General features: G+C 43.3%; 4 protein-coding genes across 10 annotated transcripts; 1 reads left to right on the forward strand and 3 right to left on the reverse strand.

Moving 5' to 3' along the window:
• Nucleotides 1-564: 564 nt before the first annotated feature.
• On the reverse strand, nt 565-5899 carry polr2c (RNA polymerase II subunit C). Its single transcript, XM_045697197.1, is given in 10 exon segments — nt 565-993; nt 1241-1315; nt 1413-1491; nt 1494-1580; nt 1715-1766; nt 1864-1992; nt 2109-2161; nt 2273-2341; nt 5319-5368; nt 5718-5899. Coding segments are annotated over 10 exon segments (825 nt in total). The 5' UTR covers nt 5804-5899; the 3' UTR covers nt 565-848.
• ciapin1 (cytokine induced apoptosis inhibitor 1) lies at nt 5073-21175 on the forward strand. 6 transcript variants are annotated; one of them, XM_014148907.2, is made up of 9 exons: nt 5073-5178; nt 15848-16010; nt 18641-18784; nt 18883-18962; nt 19038-19206; nt 19295-19371; nt 19457-19578; nt 20395-20476; nt 20585-21175. In XM_014148907.2, the coding sequence occupies exons 2-9, from the start codon at nt 15854-15856 to the stop codon at nt 20693-20695; spliced, it is 942 nt and encodes a 313-aa protein (XP_014004382.2). In that variant the 5' UTR covers nt 5073-5178; nt 15848-15853; the 3' UTR covers nt 20696-21175. The 6 variants fall into 6 exon arrangements, with proteins under 6 accessions (XP_014004382.2, XP_014004383.2, XP_014004385.1 ...); XM_014148908.2 differs by having other exon boundaries at nt 19298-19371; XM_014148910.2 differs by having other exon boundaries at nt 5100-5173.
• Nucleotides 6182-14760, reverse strand: coq9 (coenzyme Q9 homolog (S. cerevisiae)). Its single transcript, XM_014148914.2, has 9 exons — nt 14539-14760; nt 12618-12852; nt 8971-9106; nt 8704-8846; nt 8503-8587; nt 7978-8082; nt 7544-7699; nt 6681-6734; nt 6182-6411 (listed from the first exon to the last, which is right to left on the reverse strand). The coding sequence occupies exons 1-9, from the start codon at nt 14594-14596 to the stop codon at nt 6376-6378; spliced, it is 1008 nt and encodes a 335-aa protein (XP_014004389.2). The 5' UTR covers nt 14597-14760; the 3' UTR covers nt 6182-6375.
• Nucleotides 20842-25877, reverse strand: prmt7 (protein arginine methyltransferase 7). Of its 2 annotated transcripts, none has more exons than XM_014148906.2 (17): nt 25531-25877; nt 25251-25287; nt 24942-25091; nt 24662-24770; nt 24243-24355; nt 23927-24156; nt 23638-23818; nt 23435-23562; nt 23148-23286; nt 22946-23029; nt 22785-22832; nt 22594-22683; nt 22262-22423; nt 22104-22178; nt 21801-21958; nt 21557-21653; nt 20842-21431 (listed from the first exon to the last, which is right to left on the reverse strand). In XM_014148906.2, the coding sequence occupies exons 1-17, from the start codon at nt 25623-25625 to the stop codon at nt 21273-21275; spliced, it is 2055 nt and encodes a 684-aa protein (XP_014004381.2). In that variant the 5' UTR covers nt 25626-25877; the 3' UTR covers nt 20842-21272. The 2 variants fall into 2 exon arrangements, with proteins under 2 accessions (XP_014004381.2, XP_014004380.2); XM_014148905.2 differs by having other exon boundaries at nt 21801-21961; nt 25531-25876.
• Between the last annotated feature and the right edge of the window lie 81 nt (nt 25878-25958).

The raw sequence follows: 25958 nt of genomic DNA on the forward strand, positions 1-25958 counted from the left end.
AGTCATTTGTTTTTTTGCATATCCCAACTCTCCTGGAGACACCTTCAGAGAGTGGTGTCATGGCCAGGGTCTGCCATTATCAACTCTGACGCTGGAACAATTAGGATTAAATGCCTTGCTCAAGGGCAGATTGTTCACCTTGTCGGCTCAGGGAATCGAACTAGCGACCTTTCGGTTACTGGCCCATCGCTCTAACAGCTGTCATGCCAGCACTTCATTTGTCAGTACAGGTTGTAGGCTACACTTACGCTTTGGCTGAGTACTGAAAAGCTGGGACCCTGTAATGCTAATTAAGGCTAACAAAATCAACCCAATTTCCTTTCCTTAGTGGTAGCTACAATAATGAAATCTGATCACTTATTCAGCCAAAACAGGCCAGTGATGCATGAATATCAAGTAATGATCGGAAGACACCATTGCGATGCTGTAGGTTTCTCTTCAAACATTGATGTAGTGACACCTTGTAGCCTACATTAGTAGGCTACATATACCCAAGTCACAGTGACTGCTCACCTATTATCTAATTCACCACCTTATTTAGATTAAAAGGCAATCACTTTGAGGCTTGATGAAGATTGGGGTTTATTGAAAAAAAGGTTCATTACACAAAATATTTTTTTTCTTCTTTGTTTTTTAAATCCTGCAAACAACTTCTACAAAGAGGAGATGTAGACAAAACAATACAGTGGATGATGTAGAAACAACAGATGATATCAGTTGGTGAGCTGATATGGTTGGATCAACTTCTGCCAATATCACAAATTTGCCACCATCAAATAAGTTCATAATTTGGAACTGGGTCTGCTTTAGATCTCTGAACGGTGTAGAACTGGCTAAAACTGCAGGACTCAGTTGATCGTGAGGACATCACTCTGAATTTCATGGCTCAGCTGGGTCTGTAAATCACTCAGTTTCTTTTTCAGCACTGCCAGAGCAGACATGACGATGGTCTCTGGTCGCAGTGAGCCACATGTCTCCACGTTGTAATAGAACCTGCAAGTTTGTGCCACAACACAAATTAACAGTGACGTCTCTACCATCTTTCCTACTGATCATTATTCACCATCTTTTGTCATCACATACTGCTTTAACACCATCAAAACCTGTATCACACAGTCATCATCATTGGAATGCGACAGTTGATACTGAAGGACACAAATGCTCAATAACAGACATGTAATTCAATACATTGGTACTGACTGGTAAAGAACCATTTAGACTCCAATTAACTGATACTCGCCTCTCAGGTTTGCCATTGGGGTCAAAGGGTGCTTGCACCTCATCCTCCTCAATCTCTGAGTATTCACTCTTTGGCCTGAGACAGAGAAAAACACTGGGTCAATTCACAGTAACTCTCCCCCTCACCGAATACGGTAATGGGCCTCCATTAAGAACATTCAAATGTAACCCACCATTCCTCTGGCCGTGGATAAACAGTGTGCCTCAGTGCATTGTCTGGGTCATACTCAAAGGACACCCCTGCTGTAGGGTCCACTTGGCATGCTCCTTGCCAAAACCTTTTTTGGCATAAGCTCTGAGTCGCAGCTCCTGACCCTTCCTAAGCTTCACCAGCAAAATGTCTGACGAGAGGAAGGAGGCAGAGCCAAGATGAGGAAGAGGGTAGAATGATAATGCGAGAGCAGCAATGAATGTAAGAGACCAAATATTTATAATAAAATACTTTAATAGAAAACCATTGGTAAGAGCAGCCTACCATCCTGTTCAACATAGTCATTGGGATCATTGTCTCGACTCTTGGAGGTCACCTGAAGATCACATAAGATAAGTCAACTCGCTTCCGAACAAAATAATAAGGGGAGGAAAATCTGTATGTGAATTACTGTTGAATGGAAGCGCACTCACAGGAATGACTCGAGGGTGGTTGGACAGCAGGTCTCGTGAGGTCACATGGCGGGTCTGGTCCTCTGTGCAGCGAACGTCCAGTGTCAGTTCAACAGAGCATTCTGGGCAGAAATCGTCACATGTACAGTCCTGCGGTAGACGGGAATAGAGGAGAAAAGACTTAGTGGTTTTATCTTCAAGTGAGCATGGCTGGCAACATAACTTTCAGCCATTGTCTGGTCTTCATCAGGTGTCCAAATGCTTACTCTGGAGTACTGCATCTTGTCCACAACATCATCACTGGTAAGGGGGATAAGACCTGAAAATGTGACCATAGACTAAGTGAGTTAGTGATCAGTACAATATTGGTGTAAAGGAGAAAACAAGGGAGAAAGAAAACGTAGAATCGTATAATACATTAACTACATACCCACTCTGTGAGCAATAAACTCGTCGTGGATCACAGAAGAATTTGCATCAATTTGAATCCAATCAATAGCTGAAATTAAACAATGACATGAACACTTCCAAAAATATTAATCATTGTGGGGACTGGGGAGGACATGACTAACAAATGTCTACACGTTCATGAGATTCTAACAAGCACAGGTGATGCTGTATCTTACCTAGTCTGATTAATCAGGCTGTAATAGACAATTAATTGGTATACACAGCCTGACACAAATGCCTGCAAAATCATCTAAAATGTTCCTTACAAGCCAGAATGATGAATAAAATTACATTTAAAAACGTACTCTACCGGTTGTCTGTGCTGTTCGTCTTTCAGCTGCTCGTAATTTGAGATAAAATATCCACAGGAAAGTATTGTTTACCCAATGTTTTAGAGAGCCGGTAATATGCCTCTAAAAAGTTGAGTAAACAATATTTTCCTGTGGATACCGTGTCTCAAATTTTGAGAAGAGTAATTGCAGACCGCAATTAGAGGCATTTCTGATATGAAGTTACACCCATTGATGCTAGCCATTGGTCTGTGGACATTTCTTTCGCTTCAGGGACATCAGTTGTTGACTGTAGCAATGTAGCTAAGCCTAACCCCAACCTTTTTCCTAACCTCATTCTCCTAAACCTGCCACGCCAGTAATTATCACACAGTAATTATCCTAACCAGCCACGCTAATGATCCTAATCTCAATTCGAAATTGTATTTATCACATGCGCCGAATACAACAGGTGTAGACCTTACCGTGAAATGCTTACTTACAAGCCCTTAACCAACAATGCAGTTAAGAAAAATATTTACTAAATAAAATGATCAACAATAAAATAACAACGAGGCTACATACAGGGGGTACCGGTACCGAGTCAATGTGCGGGGGTACAGGTTAGTTGAAGTCATATGTACATGTACACTACCGGTCAAAAGTTTTAGAACACCTACTCATTCAAGGGATTTTATTTTTACTATTTTCTACATTGCCAGTTTCATCATAGCGCTTGATGGTTTTTGCGCCTGCACTTGAAGAAACTTTCAAAGTTCTTGCGAGGTTCCGTATTGACTGACCTTCATGTCTTAAACGGTTTTTGATATAATATGGACTTGGTCTTTTACCAAATAGGGATATCTTCTGTATATCCCCAGTACCTTGTCACAACAACAACTGATTGGCTCAAAACACATTAAGGAAAGAAATTCCACAAATTAATTTAACAAGGCACACCTGTTAATTGAAACGCATTCCAGGTGATTACCTAATGAAGCCGGTTGAGAGAATGCCATGTGTTATTTCATAGCCGAGCAGTTGCCATACCAGGCGGTCATGCAACCAGTCAGGATGCTCTCGATACAGCTGTAAAACTGAGGATCTGAGGACCCGAGGACCCATGCCAAATCTTTTCAGTGTCCTGAGGGGGAATAGGCGTTGTTGTGCTCTCTTCACGAATGTCTTAGTGTGTTTGGACCATGATAGTTTGTTTTCCTGTAGTTCACAACCATCTCCTTTGTCTTGATCACGTTGAGAGAGATTGTTGTCCTGGTGCCACATGCTCGGAGTACACGTCCTGGTAATCCGCCTGGCCTTGTGAATGTTGACCTGGCTAGCGTGATCACACAGCTGGTGCTCTCATGCATGCCTCAGTGTTGCTTGCTTCGAACCGCACATAGTAATTTAGCTCGTCTGGTAGGCTTGTGTCACTGTGCGGCTGGGCTTCCCTTTGTAGTCCGTAATAGTTTGCAAGCACTGCCACAGCCGACGAGCATCGGAGCCTGTGTAGTAGGATTCAATCTTAGTCCTGTATTTACGCTTTGCCTGTTTGATGGTTTGTCTGAGGGCATAGCGGGACTTCTTATAAGTGTCTAGGTTAGAGTCCTGCTCCTTGAAAATGGCAGCTCTAGCCTTTAGTTTAGTGCAGATGTTGCCTGTAATCCATGGCTTCTGGTTGGGGTATGTACGTACGGTCACTGTGGGGGACAATGTCATTGATGAAGCCGGTTCTGATGTGGTATACTCCTCAATGCCATCGGATGAGTCCCGGAACATATTCCAGTCCGTGCTAGCAAAACAGTCCTGTAGCTGAGCATCTGCGTCATCTGGACACTGCCGTATTGAGCGAGTCACTGGTACTTCCTGCTTTAGTTTTTGCTTGTTTGCAGGAATCAGGAGGATAGAATAATAGTCAGATTAGCCAAATGGAAGGGGAGAGTGAGCTTTGTACACGTCTCTGTGTGTGGAGTAAAGGTAGTCTAGAGTTTTTCCCCCTCTGGTTGCACATGTAACATGCTGGTCGAAATTAGGTCAAATGGATTTGTTTCCCTGCAATAAAGTCCCCGGCCACTAGGAGCGCCGCCTCTGGATGAGCATTTTCTTTTTTGCTTATGGCTTTATACAGCTCATTGACTGTGGTCTTAGTGTCAGCATCTGTGTTGGTAAATAGTCAGCTACAAAAAAATAGATAAACTCTTGGTAAATAGTGTGATCTACAGCTTATCATGAGACATTTTACCTCAGGTGAGCAAAACCTCGAGACTTCCTTAATATTTAATTTCGCACACCAGCTGTTATTGTTCTTTTTTGCAATTGCACAGAAACCAGCCAACTCTATATTATCCATGTCTTTGTTCAGCTATAACTCATTAAAACATAAGATATTACCGTTTTTAAAATCTGCCACGGTATTTATCCTAACCTTCTATGTAAACAAATAATCTGTGTCGAGAAACCAGTATCATAACACCGGAATTGACCAATGGCAGGCACAAATTGGCGTTATCTGATAAAGGAACGCCCACATCAAGAAACGCCTCGAATTCCGGTTTGCAATACATCATTTGGCAAATTTCGAGCAGCTGAAGGACACATCTCACATACAACCGGTAGAGTAAGTTTAAATGTAATTTTATATAAACATTCTGGCTTGTAAGGACCATTTATTTACACGATTTAGCAGGTATTCGTTTCAGGCTGTATATACACTAGTAACAATTAATTGTGTCCAGCCTGATTTAATCAGACTCTTACCTATTGTTGCAACCTCTGACATAAAGACACGTCGGATGGAATTCGCAACCCTGTATAAATAAGACAACACATGTGAAAGAATGAATGTCAAACTTTAGACAATAGCAGTCACTTATAATAAGAATATTATCTTGCACCAAGCCCTCCATTTCGTCGAGCACCACGACCCCAGATAAGAGCCAGGAGAGTCGCTGGCTTAAGCCCCGCTGCGCCATCCAACTAACGTTAGCTAGTTAGTCACACGTATGTTTCCATTGCTACTTATTAAGCCACGTACAACGATTAAAAAAAAAACATTTACAGCTGTGGTTATCAAGTTTATCGCAGGCGCGCTAACATTGGCTACCCTATCGCAAGCCAGCTAACAACTTTTTGATAATCAGTTGAATGGCTACTCACGACAGGTCGGTGTTCTCAATGACAAATTTAACATTCTCATCCGTCAGTTCTGTGATCTTCACGATTGGCTGGTTAGCATACGGCATGGTTAACGTATAAGAAAAGCAATTTACATTGAAGTTTACACGTCTTGTCGGTCTAAAACAACGCCACCGGGAAGGCCTCAAATTGCTTACCGCTTATTGGCCAAAATAAATCAATAAAGTCTGATTGGTCAGTCGTGGTGGGCGGGTTCTTTTTAACATCCGGGTCACACCCGTGACGTCTAGAAATACTTTCTAAATAAAACATTTTTTGCACCAAGATGAAATCCATGCAGTGTTGTTATCTCATTGTAGGAACTCCTAGGGATAGGTGTTAATACACACAGGATACATCTAATATAGATCTGTTTCTTAGTTGACACATTCCGATTATGCTTTGTCCTCATCCTAAATCAATTTGGGTGAAAAAAAAGAACATTGTTCTGTTGTAATTCATCCGTAATTTATTTAGGAACACTCAATGGAGCCGAACAAAAATGTTTGAAATACAATCACATTTTTGTGTCCTTTATACAAAAGGGATAGGAGTGGGCGTGAGGGAAAACCATTTTAAACACAAACTCCTGACTGGCAGAGATCAGAGGGGATGGTGGAACAGAAATAGCCATCTTGTTTCACCGTCTCTGGTTAATTCCGGTTAGATTTTTCAGCTGAAAAATAGAGAAATCTCCAGTGACTACTAAACACACAAAATACAATTGGAACTAAACAAATGCCAGCGCCTGGTATTATCATTTAAACAATGCAGAATTTTGGGGGAAAAAAGCCACCTAAGGTTACAAGCAATGAGGCTGTGCGTGTTCAAGACAGATACAACATATCTTTACAATGCCTAGAGAAGTGTTTAAGCTGTCAATGTGTTATAATAATCCTTTATTCTGTGCATCTCAAACATGCATATTCTCTCTAGCATCCTCACCGTAACAGCAGCTCCCATAAGCCCCTGCACCACTGCTTCTCCTGTGGATGCCGCCTACAGGACACAATAGCAAAAGAGATGTCAAATACACGTATTGAGTTCCCTTAATATAGGTTGCATACTAGTGAGGTCTTTCTAATGATTTATACGTTTCATTACTGGTGACCATTTACTTACACTACCGTTCAAAAGTTTGGGGTCACTTAGAAATGATTGTTTTTGAAAGAAAAGCACTCTTTGCCCATTAAAATAACATAAAATTGGTCAAATACAGTGCAGACATTGTTAATGTTGTAAATGACTATTGTTGCTGGAAACAGCAGATTTAAAAAAAATGGAATATCTACATAGGCGTACAGAGGCCCATTAGGCTTTCTAATGGTCATTTAGCCTTTTAAAATCATAACTTAGATTAGCTAACACAATGTGCCATTGGAACACAGGAGTGATGGTTGCTGGTAATGGGCCTCTGTACGCCAATGTAGATTTACGTTTACATTTTAGTCATTTAGCAGACGCTCTTATCCATTACAGTAGTGAATGCATACATTTCATATTTTTCTCTCCGTACTGGTCCTCCGTGGGATTCGAACCCACAACCCTGGCGTTGCAAACACCATGCTCTACCAACTGAGCCACACGGGACCATATTCCATTAAAAAAATATATATATCTGCCATTTCCAGATTCAATAGTCATTTACAACATTAAATGTCTACACTGTATTTCTGATCAATTTGATGTCAATTTAATGGACAAAGAAATTAGCTTTTCTTTCAAAAACAAGAACATTTATAAGTGACCCCAAACTTTTGAATGGTAGTGTATATTAAGAGACTATACACAGACTGAGGAAATGGTACCTGTTTGGCGGCGTCGGCCATGTTGACAATATCCTGGATGCGGTTGTCAAGGAAGTTCCAGGTGTCCTGGAAGTCTTCGGAGGAGTCCTGTACCATCACCAGCTCTGTGGTGTTATAGATCCCTGTCAGTGCAGCTCGTTTTGTATACCAGTTCAACTGAGATGGGAACAGAGGGAAAATTGAAGCATAGTGGTTGTTGACAGACTATACTAAAACCTTCGTCATGATGGAAATATAAGTATTTGGGTTAGACAAATGTCAGTAGCACCCACATGTAAAATAGGGATATTATAGAGCATAGGAGATGGATTAAAGGAGTAAACTGTGCTAAGAGGTAGAGGTGGTGAGTAGTAACCTTTGCAGAGGCAGGCCAGATAGTATGAGGTGAGGAAGACATGGGGAGAGGGGTACTTAGGCTGAGGGGATCGACTCACATCTGTGGAGCGGTCTCCAGCATAGTACCAGATATCATCCACCAGGGTGGAGAGGTGCTTCAGACTGTTTGGTATGTTGTGTGGCAGAAACAGAATACTCAAAGCCTGGAGAAAGGGAGATATACTTTAATCAGCAGAAAAACGGATATTTGAAATATATATAAATAATTGGGAGAGACTAACAATGTGGATGGCAGTGATACATTTCTTCTAAGTAAGCTGTATGGCACATTTGTGCACAGCTCATAATGACTGGAACTGAGAAAATGGAATGGCATCAAACACATGGAAACCATTTGTTTGATACCATTACAACAAGCCAGTTTTCCCCAATTAAGGTGCCACCAACCTCCTGTGGTGTACAGGTGTAATAAATGGTTGCCTCTATTAGTGTGTCAAGAAGACGTTACAAGATTAGGCTACCTTATATCAAGGAGTAGCTTGAACTGGTTCAAGGTGAGGGGATTAACTGTCAGTTGTCAAGGTCTAGGGCACAATTGTTATCCTGTGTTGTGTGCAAGATACCTGTGGCCAATTATTTATGTATGGGGTCAACATCCTCAATCTGGTTTCCACTGCATCCCTAAGAAACTCAGCAGTTTTCTTTGGTCTGCAAGAAATTATGTGGTTAACACATGCTCACATACCAATAACAAATCACAGATGTTTAATTCCTAACTGTAATATCATTCTTCCACCTGCTAATTTTAGAATGAGGGAACTTACTCTGCCTGACCAAGTTGGACCTGATTGTGATGCTCTGCCAGTTGCTCTGTTAGCTGGGTATTGGACTGAGCGATGAAGTGCAGGACTAGGTCCCCTGCCCCATTCTGGAACATTCCACTGGAAGCTGCTGAGAGACCCAGGGTCTGCTCAGAGGAAAACAGTAATAGGAAAGCAACAATTATATTTAGTCACATTACCTTAAACTCTCCAACCTCTCCGTCCCATCCACACAACTACAGTGAATCCAACTTCCCTAAACTCACTAACCTCAGCTCCTGCTGAAATGGCTTCAACAGTCCAACCATGTAGTGGGACAAAGTCCAGCGCAGCGTTAAGGATGCGCGCTTGCAGTTGCTCCTCTGTTTCATAGTCTTCTCCTTGTTCTCCACTCTGGTCTACATAACTGCACAATCAAATCAAAGTTTATTTGTCACGTGCGCCGAATACAACAGGTGTAGACCTTACAGTGAAATGCTTACTTACAGGCTCTAACCAATAGTGCAAAAAAGGTATTAGGTGAACAATAGGTAAGTAAAGAAAAACAACAGTAAAAAGACAGTGAAAAATAACAGTAGCGAGGCTACATGCTGATTGAGGTAATATGTACATGAATGTATAGTTAGTGACTATGCATATATGATAAACAGAGAGTAGCAGCAGCGTAAAAGAGGGGTTGGGGGGTACACAATGCAAATAGTCCGGGTAGCCATTTGATTACCTGTTCAGGAGTCTTATGGCTTGGGGGTAAAAACTGTTGAATCCTTTTTGTCCTAGACTTGGCACTCCGGTACTGCTTGCCATGCGGTAGTAGAGAGAACAGTCTATGACTGGGGTGGCTGGGGTCTTTGACAATTTTTAGGGCCTTCCTCTGACACCGCCTGGTGTAGAGGTCCTGGATGGCAGGAAGCTTGGCCCCAGTGATGTACTGTGCTGGAACGCACTACCCTCTGTAGTGCCTTGCGGTCGGAGGCCGAGCAGTTGCCGTACCAGGCAGTGATGCAACCAGTCAGGATGCTCTCGATGTTGCAGCTGTAGAACCTTTTGAGGATCTCAGGACCCATGCCAAATCTTTTTAGTTTCCTGAGAATAGGGGAATTCCTGGGAATAGGCTTTGTCGTGCCCTCTTCACGACCGTCTTGGACCAATCTAGCTTGTTGGTGATATGGACACCAAGGAACTTGAAGCTCTCAACCTGCTCCACTACAGCCCCGTCAATGAGAGTGCTCGGTCCTCCTTTTCCTGTAGTCCACAATCATCTCCTTATTCTTGGTTACGTTGAGGGATAGGTTGTTATTCTGGCACCACCCGGCCAGGTCTCTGACCTCCTCCCTATAGGCTGTCTCGTCGTTGTCGGTGACGTTTTTGTTGTCGTTGTTGTGTCATCTGCAAACTTAATGATGGTGTTGGAGTCGTGCTTGGCCATGCAGTCGTGGGTGAACAGGGAGTACAGTAGGGGACTGAGCACGCAGCCCTGGGGGGCTCCAGTGTTGAGGGTCAGCATGGCAGATGTGTTGCCACCTACCCTCACCACCTGCGGGCGGCCCGTCAGGAAGTCCAGGATCCAGATGCAGAGGGAGGTGTTTAGTCCCAGGATCCTTAGCTTAGTGATGAGCTTTGAGGGCACTATGGTGTTGAACGCTGAGCTGTAGTCAATGAATAGCATTCTCACATAGGTGTTCCTTTAGTCAAGGTGGGAAAGGGCAGTGTGGAGTGCAATAGAGACTGCATAATCTGTGGATCTGTTTGGGCAGTATGCAAATTGGAGTGGGTCTAGGGGATGTTCGTGTTGTGAGCCATTATCAGCCTTACAAAGCACTTCATGGTTACGGACGTGAGTGCTACGGGTCTGTAGTCATTTAGGCAGGTTGCCTTTGTTCTTGGGCACAAGGACTATGGTGGTATTACTCAATCAGGGACATGTTGAAAATGTTATTGAAGACACCTGCCAGTTAGTCAGCACATGCCCAGAGCACACGTCCTGGTAATCCGTCTGGCCCCGCAGCCTTGTGTATGTTGACCTGTTTAAAAGTCTTAATCACATCGGCTACGGAGAGCGTGATCACACAGTCGTCCGGAACAGCTGATGCTCTCATGCATGCCTCAGTGTTGCTTGCCTCGAATCGAGCATAGAAGTGATTTAGCTCGTCTGGTAGGCTCGTGTCACTGGGCAGCTCTCGGCTGTGCTTCCTTCTGTAATAGTTTGCAAGCCCTGCCACATAAGACGAGCGTCGGAGCTGGTGTAGTATGATTCAGTCTTAGCCCTGTATTGACACTTTGCCTGTTTTGATGGTTCGTCGCAGGGCATAGCAGGATTTCTTGTAAGCTTCTGGGTTAGAGTCCCGCACCTTGAAAGCGGCAGCTCTACCCTTTAGCTCAGTGCGGATGTTCCCTGTAATCCATGGCTTCTGGTTGGGGTATGTACGTACAGTCACTGTGGGGACGACGTCCTCGATGCACTTATTGATAAAGCCAGTGACTGATGTGGTGTACTCCTCAATGCCATCGGAAGAATCCTGGAACATGTTCCAGTCTGTGCTAGCAAAACAGTCCTGTAGTTTAGCATCTGCTTCATCTGACCACTTTTTTTATAGACCGAGTCACTGGTGCTTCCTGCATTACTTTTTGCTTGTAAGCAGGAATCAGGAGGATAGAGTTGTAGTCGGATTTACCAAATGGAGGGCGAGCTTTGTAAGCGTCTCTGTGTGGAGTACAGGTGGTCTCGATTTTTTTCCCCTCTGGTTGCACATTTAACATGCTGGTAGAAATTTGGTAAAACGGATTTAAGTTTCCCTGCATTAAAGTCTCCGGCCACTAGGAGTGCCGCCTCTGGGTGAATGGTTTCCTGTTTGCTTATTTCCTTATACAGCTGACTGAGTGCGGTCTTAGTGCCAGCATTTGTCTGTGGTGGTAAATAAACAGCCACGAAAAGTAGAGCTGAAAACTCTAGGCAAGTAGTGTGGCATGCAATTTATCACAATATACTCTACTTCGGGCGAGCAAAATCTAGACTTCCATAGATTTTGTGCACCAGCTGTTTACAAATATGCACAGACCGCTGCCCCCCCTTGTGTGCTGTTCTATCTTGCCGGTGCAGCGTATAATATCCCGCTAGCTGAATATCCATGTCATCATTCAGCCACGATTCCGTGAAACATAGGATATCACAGTTTTTGATGTCCCGTTGGTAGGATATTTGTGATCGTACCTCGTCTAATTTATTGACCAATGATTGCATGTTGGCGAGTAATATTGACGGTAATGGCAGCTTTCCCACTCGCCTCCTGCGGGTCCTCACGAAGCATCCCGCTCGGTATCCTCTATACCTGCGTCTCCTCCTCTTGCAAATAACGGGGATGTTGGCCCTGTCCGGTGTTTGGAGAATGTCCTGTGCGTCCTGCTTGTTGAAAAAAAATCTTAGTCTAATCCGAGGTGAGTGATCGCTGTTCTGATATCCAGAAGCTCTTTTTTGCCGTAAGATACGGTTGCAGAAACATTATGTTCAAAATAAGTTACAAATAACGCGGTAAAAAAGAGAGAACACAGCATAGACGGATGGCATAGAAGTAACTTAAGAACAAAATGACAATGTTGTTTCAGTTGCAATGTAATCGCTTGCGGACAGATGCACGTAACAAATAGTAGCATCTGTCAATTGGTACTTTGTTCTGGTACTCAGATTTTTCAGGTGTGGCCAGGCTGAACCTGGCTCAGAGTTACGGTTTAGACGGGTGGAGATTTCGCTAATCTCGTTAGTACATTTTCTAACATGTCTACCCCCAGAACTTATTTGAGCATCTGACACACTAAAGATGTTAGTTCTGGGTGTCCAAGATTAGCAGCAATGCCACAATGTGGTATGGTAATGTTATGCATTGGTAAGGTGTGTAAGTGTCAGTTTGCAGTATCATCCTAACCTGATGTTGGGCTGGGGAGCCTTTTCAGCAGCAGCAGCTTCCTGCGTTGATGTGGCTGTGTCATGTTCAGATGGGTGAGCCTGATAATGCTCGTGGAAGGTTGTAGTCGGGGATGCGGTGGAGGATGGAGGGACTGGGATGGACTTGTCCTTGTCCTCCTGAAGCCGACGTGCAGCACAGTGCAAGCCTCGTCTCAGGCCATTACACTGGGGACTGGATGTTTTTGGAACTACCACTAGAATAAATAATCAGAGAAAGATGCTGTAATTATGTTCATACTGAAACTTTGCATCGTGTGTCCTGAGCACATGTATTAGCCTAACTTATACTGAACAAAAAATATATAAATGCAACAATTTCAAATATTTTACTGAGTTAGTTCATATAAGTCAATTTAAATAAATAAATTAGGCCCTAATCTATGGATTTCACATGACTGGGAATACAGATACCTTAAAAAAAAAGGTAGGGGCGTGGATCAGAAAACCAGTCAGTATCTGGTGTGACCATCATTTTCCTCAAGAAGCGCGACATCTCCTTCGCATAGAGTTGATCAGGCTGTTGATTGTGGCCTGTGGAATGTTGTCCCACTGCTTTTCAATGGCTGTGCAAAGTTGCTGGATATTGTTGGGAACACGCTGTCGTACACGTCAATCCAGAGCATCCCAAACATGCTCAATGGGTGACATGTCTGGTGCGTATGCAGGCCGTGGAAGAACAGACATTTTCAGCTTCCAGGAATTGTGTACAGATCCTTGCGACATGGGGCTGTGCATTATCATGCTGAAAGCGGCGGATGAATGGCACGACAATGGGCCTCATGATCTCGTCACGGTATCATTCAAATTGCCATCGATAAAATACAATTGTGTTCGTTGTCTGTAACTTATGCCTGCCCATACCATAACCCCACTGCCACCATGGGGCACTCTGTTCACAACGTTGACATCAGCAAACCGCTCGCCTACACAACACCATACATGTGGCCTGCGGTTGGACGTACTGCCAAATTCTCTAAAACAATGTTGAAGGTGCCTCATTGTAGAGAAATTAATATAAAATTCTGGCAACAGCTCTGGTGGACATTCCTGCTGTCAAGCATGCCAATTGCACCCTCCCTCAAAACGTTTGACATATGTGGCATTGTGTTGTGACAAAACTGCATGAGTGGCCTTTTGTCCCCAGCACAAGGTGCACCTGTGTAATGATCATGCCATTTAATCAGCTTCTTATTTACAATGATCGCCTACCCCGGGCCAAACCCTAACAACGCTGGGCCAAATGTGCGCCACCCTATGGGCCTCCCAATCACGGCCGGTTGTGATACAGCCTGGACTCGAACCAGGGTCTGTAGTGACGCCTCTAGGACTGAGAAGCAGTGCTTTAGACTGCTTGGCAAAGGAGAAATTCCATGCACAACATTTTAGAGAAGCTTTTTGTGCGAAATAAAAATGTCTGGGATATTTTATTTCAGCTCATGAAACGTGGGACCAACACTTTATATTTTTGTTCAGTATAGTTGCCAAATAATGGGTGGGGGAGTCCATATGACGCTTGGTAGTTTGTGAAAACACAAGCAGGCTGACTGGACTCGCCACCCTCTCACAATTTAAGGGGTAAATTATTGCATATTAACGTTACCTAGCTACGTGTATTGCAATGAAGATCTTAATACTTGCAGTTGTGATAACTAAGTTAAATGTTTTCTTGCGCTGAGATGTAGCTTGCAAGGAGTAGCTAGCCAACATTATGTAACCTAATTCTGTCCTTCATTATCACCTTCTCCGATAAGTGTGTTCCCATTGGTTGGCTAGCTAGCAAGCTCTCTTGCGATTTAGACCTAAATCAATCTACACTATTACCAGAAACAAGTTCCTGAGCTAATGTCTAGACTAAGATCAACTAGCAAGTCTTGGCTCACCGCTGCCAAGATATCGAAGGGCTCTTCCAACTCGAAGTCCTTGTAGCAGCGCCGCCATATCTAGCTGCTAACTGTATTTTGTAGATATCCGACGCGTCATTTTTACGCGACTCTCTTTTGAGCAGCACGTAAATCGAATATTTCACAGTTGTTTTGACCGGAGAGGTAAGTTAGCAAGAAGGTGATCTAACTTTGACCGAAACCCTTTTGCCCTATTTAATGTTCAGAATTCTCAAAGTGAAAGTGGAATTACTACACGGAGTTTGCGTATCGAAAACATACATTTTGATTTGAACGTTTTAGCTTATACTAGTTAGCGTTAATTAACTTCTATGTCACAAAAACAATTACACGAGGCGATAAGACCAATATAATTTATAGAACACAAGTTGGTTAAATATGCTTGATGTCTGTTTGACTGGTAGTAGCTTCGTTTGCCAGAAACGTTTTTGGTTTCTAGTCGGTTCTATAATATTACACATTTTATGTGTGTTTTTTATGAGGTTGGACTCTAGCCTTGAACTACAGAGACACTAACATTAATCCTGATGTATATGTAACTGATGCAAGGTGCTGGCTGTAACTTGTCCTGAAAATGTGAAATCCTAACACAAATCAGTATAGCATTGTGTATTCTTTCTGTTTCGCAATCACTCAGGTCATGTGACTGCTGCTATCAGGGTGGTTTAGTCAAAGATGATCTATTATATTGACAAGATAGTCGAATAACCGCTCTAACAATGGAAATGCATGTCCTCAAAGATGGAAGGCAGGCGAGATCAGTGATAGGGCAGATACGCGTGTGAATAACAGGCCCACTCCAATATAAAGTTGCCGAAATGCCACATGCGTCAACTTATATTACTGCGTTCGTAACAACCTAGCCATTACGAAACATATTTTAGATCAAATAATCCTCACGTAGCAAATTAGCAATACATTTTTTTAATTGACCTGCATAAAAAAAATACTAAAGGGAAAGTGGTGTACCTAGTCAGTTGAACTGAAATGTGTCTTCCGCATTTAACCCAACCCCTCTGAATCGAGGAGGTGCGGGGGGCTGCCTTAAATCGACATCCACGTCTTCGGCGCCCTGGGAACAGTGTACATGGACAGATTTTGGAATGTGTAAACCCTATTGCTTCGCGTATTCCCCTGGTCTTGTAAAACTCCTGTCTCCCAGCTGTGTTATCAGCAGGATGTCCACCCACTCAGATAAGTCAAGTCTGATAGATAGGAGAAGCTGTCCTGTGGTGGTTTCTTCAGTCGATTTTAAATTACATTGAATTAATTGATTGCTGCTCTGCAGGAGGCCATGGCAGACCTTGGTGTGAAAGCAGGAGATAAGGTGCTTTTGGTGTGGAGCCAGCCTTCGTCCCCAACAACCCTGAAGAAGCTGGCAGAGAGTCTAGGGGCCATGGTTGGCACCGATGGCCGAGTGTCCCTGGAGAATATGGAAAGACTTATAATGTGTAAGTTTATTATCTATGCGTATTCACCTGTAATTTGTTTATTTTTATTTAACTAGGCAAGTCAGTTTAGGACAAATTATTATTTACAATGACTGCCTACACCGGCCAAACCCGGATGATGCTTGACCAATTGTGCTCCGACCTATGGGACTCTCAATCACGGCCGGTTGTGATACAGTCTGGATTTGAACCAGGGTGTCTGTAGTGACGCCTCTAGCACTGATATGCAGTGCCTTAGACCGCTACGCCACTCAGGAGCCCATAACTCCACCCCTACCAACATGTACACTTCACCTCTACCTACATGTACAGATTACCTCGACTAACCTGTACCCCCGCACACTGACTCGTTACCCCCTGTATATAGCCTCGTTAATGTTGTTTTATTGTGTTACTTTTTATAATTGTTTACTTTAGTTTAGTTAGTAAATATTTTCTTAACTCTTCTTGAACTGCTTGTAAGTAAGCATTTCTCTGTAAGGTCTACACATGTTGTATTCGGCACGTGACAAAGTTTGATTTGAAGTGACACTCATTCACCTGAGGATCTGTTACAACACTTGGCCTATGCTTGTTCTTAAACCCATGCATTGACATGTGGGTCGTTCTACCTCAAAAAGCACAAGAAAGAGGATTTTGACATCCGCCATCTCAGATTGTTACGGAATCGTTTCTGTAGTTAGAAACAGAAAATGAGATTTCCTGCAACATTATTTTGTTGAAATATAATCTACGGTATAAGAAATTAAGCTAGTTGATTGCACCCAAGTTGCCTATTTTTTAATTATAGGATTCCTGTAATGTTCAATAAATATATTAAATAACATCTGATTTGGACCCCCAAAAAATGTAAGACATGAGGATTACAAAGAAATGGTCAAAAGCCCCCCCCCCCCACGCCAATCGCATCCCATGCAAATACACCCCACTCCAATCCCACCCCAACAACCAGTCTACAGTATGTTCTCTATGTCTAACAAGTAGTATGGCGCTGCAGCTCTGAGTATTGCTTCTTCATGTAATGTAATGTATTCCCAGTGAATTTGGTGACGTTTTTCCCTCCCTGTTGTTAGGTTTATGTCCCATCCTACATCCTGATATTACCAGGTTCTGACCACTAGATGATGCTGTTCTGCATTTTCTTTTGTTGGTATGACAGCAATCCATGCTTTCAAAGCTACCTTTTTAGCATTTGTGGCACAAATCCAATGCAAGTTAATAGCTAGGTTTCCAACCAATTTAGCGACAGATTTCCATGCAAATATTTTAGATTCCGCATCAAGAAAATATGCGCATTTTCCCAGCAGCGGTGTATCCACCAAACGGACTTGTTGTGGATAAAAATCAGTGTGTGACGACGTAAGGTTACATGTACCGAATAAAAAATCGAAAGTTCAATGTGTTTCCAAAGCTCTACTGATAGTTTTATCACAAACTGTTGCGTTAAATAGCAAATGTGTCTACTACTCTGGTCTTGGCACGTGTGCTCTAGGCATCAGTTTGCAGATAACCTACTGCAGGGTATTCTACATGAGATTATTAATTTGTCAAATGGCAGTCAAGAATCAATCATTATGTCACCAGAATAAGACCCTCAATATTTATTTGAAAGGAGCTTCAAGATCACCATGTACTTTCAACATTGTGAAGTTCATCATTTATTTCATCTGTAGCCTAATAAACTGCATGGTTTCCCGAATTGTAGTGAGAGGACCACACAACATATCATCGCGTATATCCAAGTTTACTTCAATATGATGGTTGTTATTATATAAATATTTGCGCATAAAAGCATTTCCACCGCCATTCTCGCATAATTAATTTAACCGACACAAAAAGATCCCACCAGGTCGAACAAACAAATTCTGTTGGCATTTAAAAAATTGTACAGCTGTCATGATTTTTTAAAAATACGGTATGACTTTAATCGCATAAAAACTGTCGATGGAAACATGGTTAATGGTACCTAATATTAGCAGTTTCATGCTTCATGTCCAAATCATCCTAAAGTATCTTACAATACATTTTATAACTAACTCAATAGCAAAAATGCTATTATAGCTAACGTTGACTTGCATTGGATTTGTCCCACAAATGCAAAAACGTTGGAGTTTGGCCAAGTAAACAAAACCAAAGCATGGGTTGCTGTCATAACTTGTCCATAAACTGCTTACATGGTAAGGAAACCAATATGTCATTTCCCCTTTAACATTGAGGGGGGGGGCTTAATTTTTTAATTACCTACTAGCAGGAACAGCACCATCTAGTGGTCAGAATATCAGGATGTAGGATGGGACATAACCCTAACGGCTCCATACTACATATAGTACTTGTCAGACATGGAGAACTGATACGGTATACTCGTTGTTGGTGGGTCTGGCGTGGGGGGTCCGTGGGTGGCTTTTGACTATTTATTTGGATTCCTCATGTCTTATTATTAGAAAAAAAAGTTTGGTTCAAATCAGATGTTGGGTATATCAACAAAATACAGTTGCAGGAATGCAAATCTTAAAAAAATCTGAGCTGGTGGGTGTCATGGGTGTGAACAACCCATGTCTGATATGTCTAGCTATATATACACTTGTTATAAGGGCATCGGATTATACCATTTTATGAACTCCTTTCCTCAGCTTCACATGCAGCATCAAGCTACGACTGGGTCCTCTCAAGTCTACTCTCTGACAGCTTTTCTGTCCACACCTCAGAGACACTAGCAGAGATGGCCAGAGTGATCAAACCTGACGGAAAACTAGTGCTTGAAGAACCTGTTACAGGTAAGAAGGTGGAGAGCGCAAAGTGTTTGAGTGTCCTGGTCATGATTGAGGACACATAGTAAAGGACTCAGATTCTTGACACCTGTCCTTGTTCTTAGGAACTGATGACCAAAAAGTGAGGACTGCTGAGAAGCTTATATCAGCGTTGAAGTTGTCTGGCCTGGTGTCAGTGACTGAGGTGAGTAAACCAGCACTGGAATGTCACTCCTCCAGGCACTGTGTACTCTACTCATGTTTTCTTTAACATTGACAGGTCAGTAAAGAACCCCTGACCCCAGAGGCTGTGTCTGCCCTGAAGACATTCACAGGCTTCCAGGGTAACACTCTATCCAGGGTGCGCATGTCTGCTTCTAAACCCAACTTTGAAGTGGGCTCTTCGAGCCAGCTGAAGTTTTCCTTTGGGAAAAAGACCTCAAAACCAGGTATGTGGAGTTCTCCTTCCTTCGGTTAACATTTCATACTATTCCTCCAGGTCTCCTTTTGAAAATGTAATTGATTTTCTTGTTTCAGTAGACAAACCTGCACTTGACCCCAATGCTGCCAAGGCGTGGACCCTGTCAGCCAATGACATGGATGATGATGATGTGGTGAGTGATTTGTGTGGTTTTTTTGTTTTTCATATTTCTCTGATGGTGATTCTCAATATGCCACTCCCCTGTCTTTTCTTCTCAGGACCTGGTAGATTCAGATGCTCTGTTGGATGCAGATGACTTTAAGAAGCCAGACGCAGCCTCCCTCAAAGCGCCCTCCTGTGGTGACGGAACCACCAAGAAAAAGAAGGCTTGCAAGAACTGGTAAGAAACACCCCTCACTCTCTTTGGTTACAGAAAAGAGGGCTCACCCATACACCAACAATTTAGTTGGCATCATCGCCAAGAGACTAAGTTCAACTGATTATTGAATATCTCTAGTGCAAATATGGAGATAATCACACATGGTTGCCTTGAATCATAACTATTCTCTTGTAAATGTCCCCCACAATGAAATTGGGGAGGCGACTGTGGATCTTTCTCCAGATTGAAAATGCAAACTTTGAAAGGTTACACCCCTCACCCCGTTTGACCTTAAGTCATGGAATTCGGTACATAGGGCCCTCTCCCCACAAGGAACACATTTTCCGTAGGGACCCATAAGGTCAGATTATCCTCCATTTTTACATTTTGTGAAAAAAACACTACTCTGCTGGCACCAAATGAGTGGTATATGGGATCTATGGACAAAGGTCTCTCAATGTAATATTTTCCTGAATAGTACCTGGCCACTATTGACCATTTGTGCCAGGTGTGGTCTGGCACAAATGCATATAAATCAGTCAAGGATAATCAAACACAATTTTGGTGCATATGTTGCAAACACTCAAGTATCAACATATGCGAGAACATTCATATCAACCACACAGTGATGCTATAACAAGCCATGAACATGTTTCTGTTTGACTCAGTGCTGAAATGAGTCTAGCAAACCCATGCGATATCCAACACAACTGGCCTGATTTTAACAATTTGGGTGAATGATGCTTCTTGCCATAGATCCGGAATTTACAAAATGACACTTAGCCCAAGGGGGACGGCATGCTTACGGTTGCCTTGTTTGTCATTACTCCTACGTAGCTCTTGTGGTCTTGCTGAGGAGTTGGAACAGGAGAGCAAGGGCGCCAAGACAATCAGCCAGCCCAAGTCCGCCTGTGGAAGTGTGAGTGTCACTCTTTGCCCATATGCAACCACCATGGCTTTGTCAACACCAGCATCTTTGTGAAGCCAGTTTGTAATTGTTGACCAGATCTTTTGACCTGTATTTCAGTGTTACCTGGGTGATGCCTTCCGATGTGCCAGCTGTCCATACATTGGGATGCCTGCCTTCAAACCTGGAGAGAAGATCGTACTAGCCAACACAGGGCTAAATGATACCTAGGAACAACCACAATATGTACTTTCTGGAATATCACATTCCTTACATCATTCTAACCTCCCACCCCCTGGAGTCCATGACCAATGCCAGGTTCTCACTGAGATGGTCAGAATGGCTCTTCTACATCATGTATAAGAGCAAAAAGCAGGCAGAGTTTGAGTAAATGTATTGGGAGTAGTGAAACATTACTGAATCGATCCAGGTTTACAGGCTTATTTGACCACGTGACAACTGTTCCTGGCCATATCATACAATGAAGATTTCACAGGGCACTCACCATATTTCAACATACAGGTGTCCATAATAAATGTCAGTTCAATTAACCGTGTGTATATTACTATCTGGATTGTTTTCTACAAAAAGTGGTAGTCTATTTTCAGGATTTCCCATTTAATAAGTCAATGACAATCCTTCAAGCATGGCCTGTTTATATATTCACTTTCACACTTAAAAGCACAAGAATAAAATATAAAACAAACACCATCCATCAGTATTTGGTTTTACTAGAGTAATTTAAAATGTCTGTCCTCTTTATAGAAGCCAACCCAGAGATGTCCAGTTTCATGTGTACCAATACAGATCACTGTGAGGCAACTGTGAAATCCATTTTGATATCCCCGATGCTGGGTTCAAAGGTGAAACTATAAGACACTGAGGCCCTTCCATCCCCTGAGCTCTCCCAGGGGGACCTGAAGAAGTACACGCCTTGTTTCCGATGGAGACTCCATTCACAGGCACCCTACAGGGGAACAAGAGGGGTTAATTTACTATTCAACCATTTAACCTTATTCGGGTATTCATATTGAATTACAGAAAAATAGAAATTGCAATGCATTAGTAGTATTGAATGAGTGATGTTAGTACCTCTTCACTGACTGGTCTCGTCAGGCCCATGCTAACTTTGATGTCATCATTCAGTTGGTACTCCATCCACAGGGCCACACCATGGCAACGTCCCCTCCTGTACAGAAACACAAATGGTGTTCAGGACCATTTGGAATGCTGTTATCAGAGCATATTTGAGAATGTGCTCTGGCTAGGACATAATGACAATTTACTTACCGGTATGAGAAAGAAAAAAATCTGAGACCAAAATAAGAGTCCATACCTCGTAAATGGTAGTGATCCCTGACATCTGATTGGCTGTTCAGGAACACACTGTAGGAAGTCAAAGGTCATGACAGCTCTGGGCTGGGTCAGAGCCCGACACGGGTACTCCCATAGAGGCTGTGGCTCAGCCTCATGGGACTCACGGAAATCCAGAGACTGCTGCGCGGGGAGTGTTAAAAAGGTGCACTGCTGTGAGTGAGCGCTAATGAAGACTAGAGCAGTACCCATTCCCATCTTTGATAAAAAAGTGTATTTTTCTCCAAATTAAATTATGTCCATATTGAAAGAGGTGGATTCTAACCTGAACCATCTCATCCATAGGTCCAACGTCAAAGCCTTCACATGTACCACAAGGAGCTCTTATCCTCCACAGATCCTGACAGAGGTTGAGTGAATGAGAGAGGCACACAAGTTCAAAAGTTTACTTTTCATTTTACTACAGATGCCAATATCTCTTACCTGAAACTCCACGGCGACCATGCACAGAGTGGCAGAGCAAGGCAAGATGGTGGCATTGGGTGTCAGCAGACGGACCAGGGCAGTACGACAGTACCAGAAGTACAGGGAGTGCCAGGGCAGAAGACTGGTGCTGAAGTAGGGCTCGCCTATCAACACTGATATCTAGGGGACACATGAAACAATATAAATACATAAATAAAATAGAAAGCAGTAGAAAAGAGTTAACAAAAACTTTTAAAAGTGTAAAATAGTTTTTGTACAGACGCTGTTCAGGGGATTCTAATACTGTATATCATATACAGAACACCCCAGAATAGTGTTACTGTTCATACCGGTTCCCCCGCCAGGTCGGTACTGGACAGCTGATCAGGACGAATCCCCAGAATCTGAACTCCTCCGCTCATGGAGTTGGCATTCAGCACCTACAGAGATATACACGTTTTAGCAACTAGCAACCTTGTGTTCATTGACTTTTACTAATAGATTTGAACGAAGTAAAAGCTTTTGTTATGGGGACTCTCACTTGTTCAATGACCTGCTTCAACATTCCAGAGCTTTCCAAACTGAACACCTGGATGGACACAGACAAACCTTATTTCGTGGCCTTGTTGGAATCATTTCAAAAACCAAATAGGTGAGTAAAAATATACAAGTAAGAGCATGACAAAGTAAAAATAGTAATACCTTCTTAGCTCCAAGCATGTGAGCGAAGACGGGTAACAGACTCCCATCACTGACCCCTACGCACACGCTGTCTGGTTTTACAACCTAAAATTGACAAACACCCATATTCATTATCTGGATCGAATAGTAGCTACACCATATCCATTATGGCAAAGCCGCACACACCCTGCTCTATACCCGACCCTCAAACCTCATCACTCACACTGCGTAGAGCTCTGACGTAGCTCTGTGTGCGCTGGCGGTCGTTGAGCTCCCCGAAGCGTGTGCGTGTCCACACCAGGTGAGCTTGACAGACGCAACATGGCCGACAAGGTGGTGCCTCACTCAACGAGCCCTGTTGACTGAGAGGACATAAACAACCACACACAGCTCTGATTAGACAACCTTTACTCACCCTCATTTGTTTGTGCAACATTAGGTAACTACAGACAGTTTTGTACATCTAAGTAGTCTAGGGTGTGTGTGTTTGTGTGTATAGGAGTTAGTTACCCGTCGGGCTGTAGGCTGTACCACAGGCTGTAGTCGTCATGGGAGACAGTAAGGCTGAGTTCCTCTCCCTCTGCCACCCTCCTCTCCACAGGAAGGAAGTAGACACTCTGCATCCAGTGATCCCGCCACTAAAAAGACAGACAAACATTACTTCCTCAAACTGTATCACACATGTGCATCCATGACATACCCACTGCACTTACAGGAGCGGACTGAGGGTCTGGGTAGGTCCAGCTGGGAGCCATGGAACACACGATGGATCCGCTGGGGTCCATGTCTATGTCCCACCAGGAGAGGACCACCTGAGCCCGGCCACTGGACTGAGCTGGGAAGCTAGAGGAGTGGGACTGAGGGGCACTGCTCACTGGCTTACTGAAGTCCACACTGGGAGGGAGAGAAGAAAAGAGAGAAAGGCATAAATTACCACTGAATGGAGACGATTCATTGGGAATATATAAATAATAAATGTTTGTTCAAAAATGTGCATCTGACCTGAACATGGTGCAGAGAGGCCCTAGTGGTGTGAAGCGGTGAGGGGGCACCTGGCTGAGCTGGATGTCACAGACAGAGTGGGCTCCAGCACAGTGGCTTACAGCGGGAGGAGGCAGCAGTTTGCAACCATCCACCTCCATGGGTTGTAACTGTGCCCAACTCCACAACTGCTCTGACTCCACTAGCTGGGCATACACTGTGGCACGGTGGGGCACAGCCTCACAGCCCTCCTACAGGAGAAATACACATCTGCTTCACACGTCTGATTATTTCTCACAACACACACACACACGTGCACGCAAGCACACACACCTACCTGGACCAGGTTGAGATGAGCGTGTTCATAGCTGGGTAAGGCTCCCTCTCCAATTAGTTCAGTGTCAAACAGCTCTGTGACGAGGACGTTGGCTCGAGTCTGCATGTCTCCATCTGGAGTGAAAACACATGTAGCAATCTTATGATAACATTCAGTTGAGGTTAAAAGGTTTCTCTGCACAGTTAAAGAAAAGTGATCCAAAGTGGATGTAACTGCACTGTATGAGGCATATTTCAGGTCACAGGTCATTACATGTGTTATTGTTAAGATGATTCAAAAACAAACTTTGCACTTTCTGTCAAACTTGGAGTTTGTCACACACGGGAGTTACTGATGCTGCGGCACAGGCAATTTGAAAAGTAATTTGAATCAGCACAACTGTACATCACATGACTGTGTGTATGACACGTGTGACTTACCTAGTCCAACTGTCACTTCTGTAGAGTGTTTATTGATGATCTTGATCTTGTCTGAGAAGCCATTTTTCTTCACTATTCGGAAAGCAGCATCTGCCATGGGCTTGAAAACCTATTGGATAAGACAAACAAATCACAATTAAAATGGGGTTTCAAAATCCATTCTTCATTAGAACACCTTTTCCTATTTTCCATTTCCACTATCCTGTCATTGACGGTGAATTCTAAATGCTATTTGATTGATTTGCCAATGGTGTGTGGGTTTCAGCAAACTCATGCTCACCTCTACAGCATAGCAGTAGTCAGCCCCAGCTGTGACAGCCATCATGGACAGCAGTCCTGTTCCGGTGCCAATGTCCAGAACGATGACTTTATCACCCCGTGCCTTCACTCTGCTCACAGCAGCCCTGATGCCCTGGTAGTACTTCTCATTCTGGAGGGCAGACAAGAGGTTTAGATACATCAGTGGTTCCCAACCAGGGGTACTTCAGGGGTACCCCCGGGCAGAGAACCACAGAAACATACAGGGAAAGTACAAACTATATGCTGTAAGTGTTGTTTCCTGTCAAAGGAAGCATGGACACACACTCACCCTATCGTGATCGTGCAGCATATCAGCATAGCAGGACCTGAGAAACAAACCGGTGATCATCATTTGATCAGATACGGACGTGGGAAAACTGCCTAAACGCCCCGGACGCTTAATCGAGCTCACCTCATGGTTAAAAAAGTGATTTGACAAAGACAGAAAATAGTGCTTTGTATAGCTAGTGCAATAAATTAATATTAAATTATATACAAACGAAATGTTGCATTGGCGGACTATTTTAATGGAACATAAGTGGTTGGCTTGCTAGCATAACGTTAACTACCTGGCAATCTCTTGATGGTAGTCATACTCCTCACTCTCCTCGACCCAATCCAACGCGCCTGTGGTCGGGTTGGCACGTCCGCAGAAAGTCTTCATTACAGTAGCTATATATCGATTACGATGCCGCGTTTTTGATTCAATATAATATATTGTATTCCAGAATAATACCGTTTTTACACTAATCTCTACCAAATTGGATTATGGCAGCATTGCTTTAACGGGGGCAGACATGTTTTTTCTCCCTCTGACTGCCAATTGGGGTGTATTCATTCCGTGAATTCGGTTGGAAAACGTTTCTCAAACGGGACACAATGGGCGGAAACTACCTGAATGTGTCCAATAGAAACTCAAGTTTTACTCCGTTAGCTTGTTTTTTCTTAAACGGCCAACGGTTTCCGTAATGAATACCCACCTGACGTCACCCTCCAA

This window comes from Salmo salar, chromosome ssa16 (genome assembly GCF_905237065.1).
Source record: "Salmo salar chromosome ssa16, Ssal_v3.1, whole genome shotgun sequence".
Lineage (NCBI taxonomy): Eukaryota > Metazoa > Chordata > Actinopteri > Salmoniformes > Salmonidae > Salmo > Salmo salar.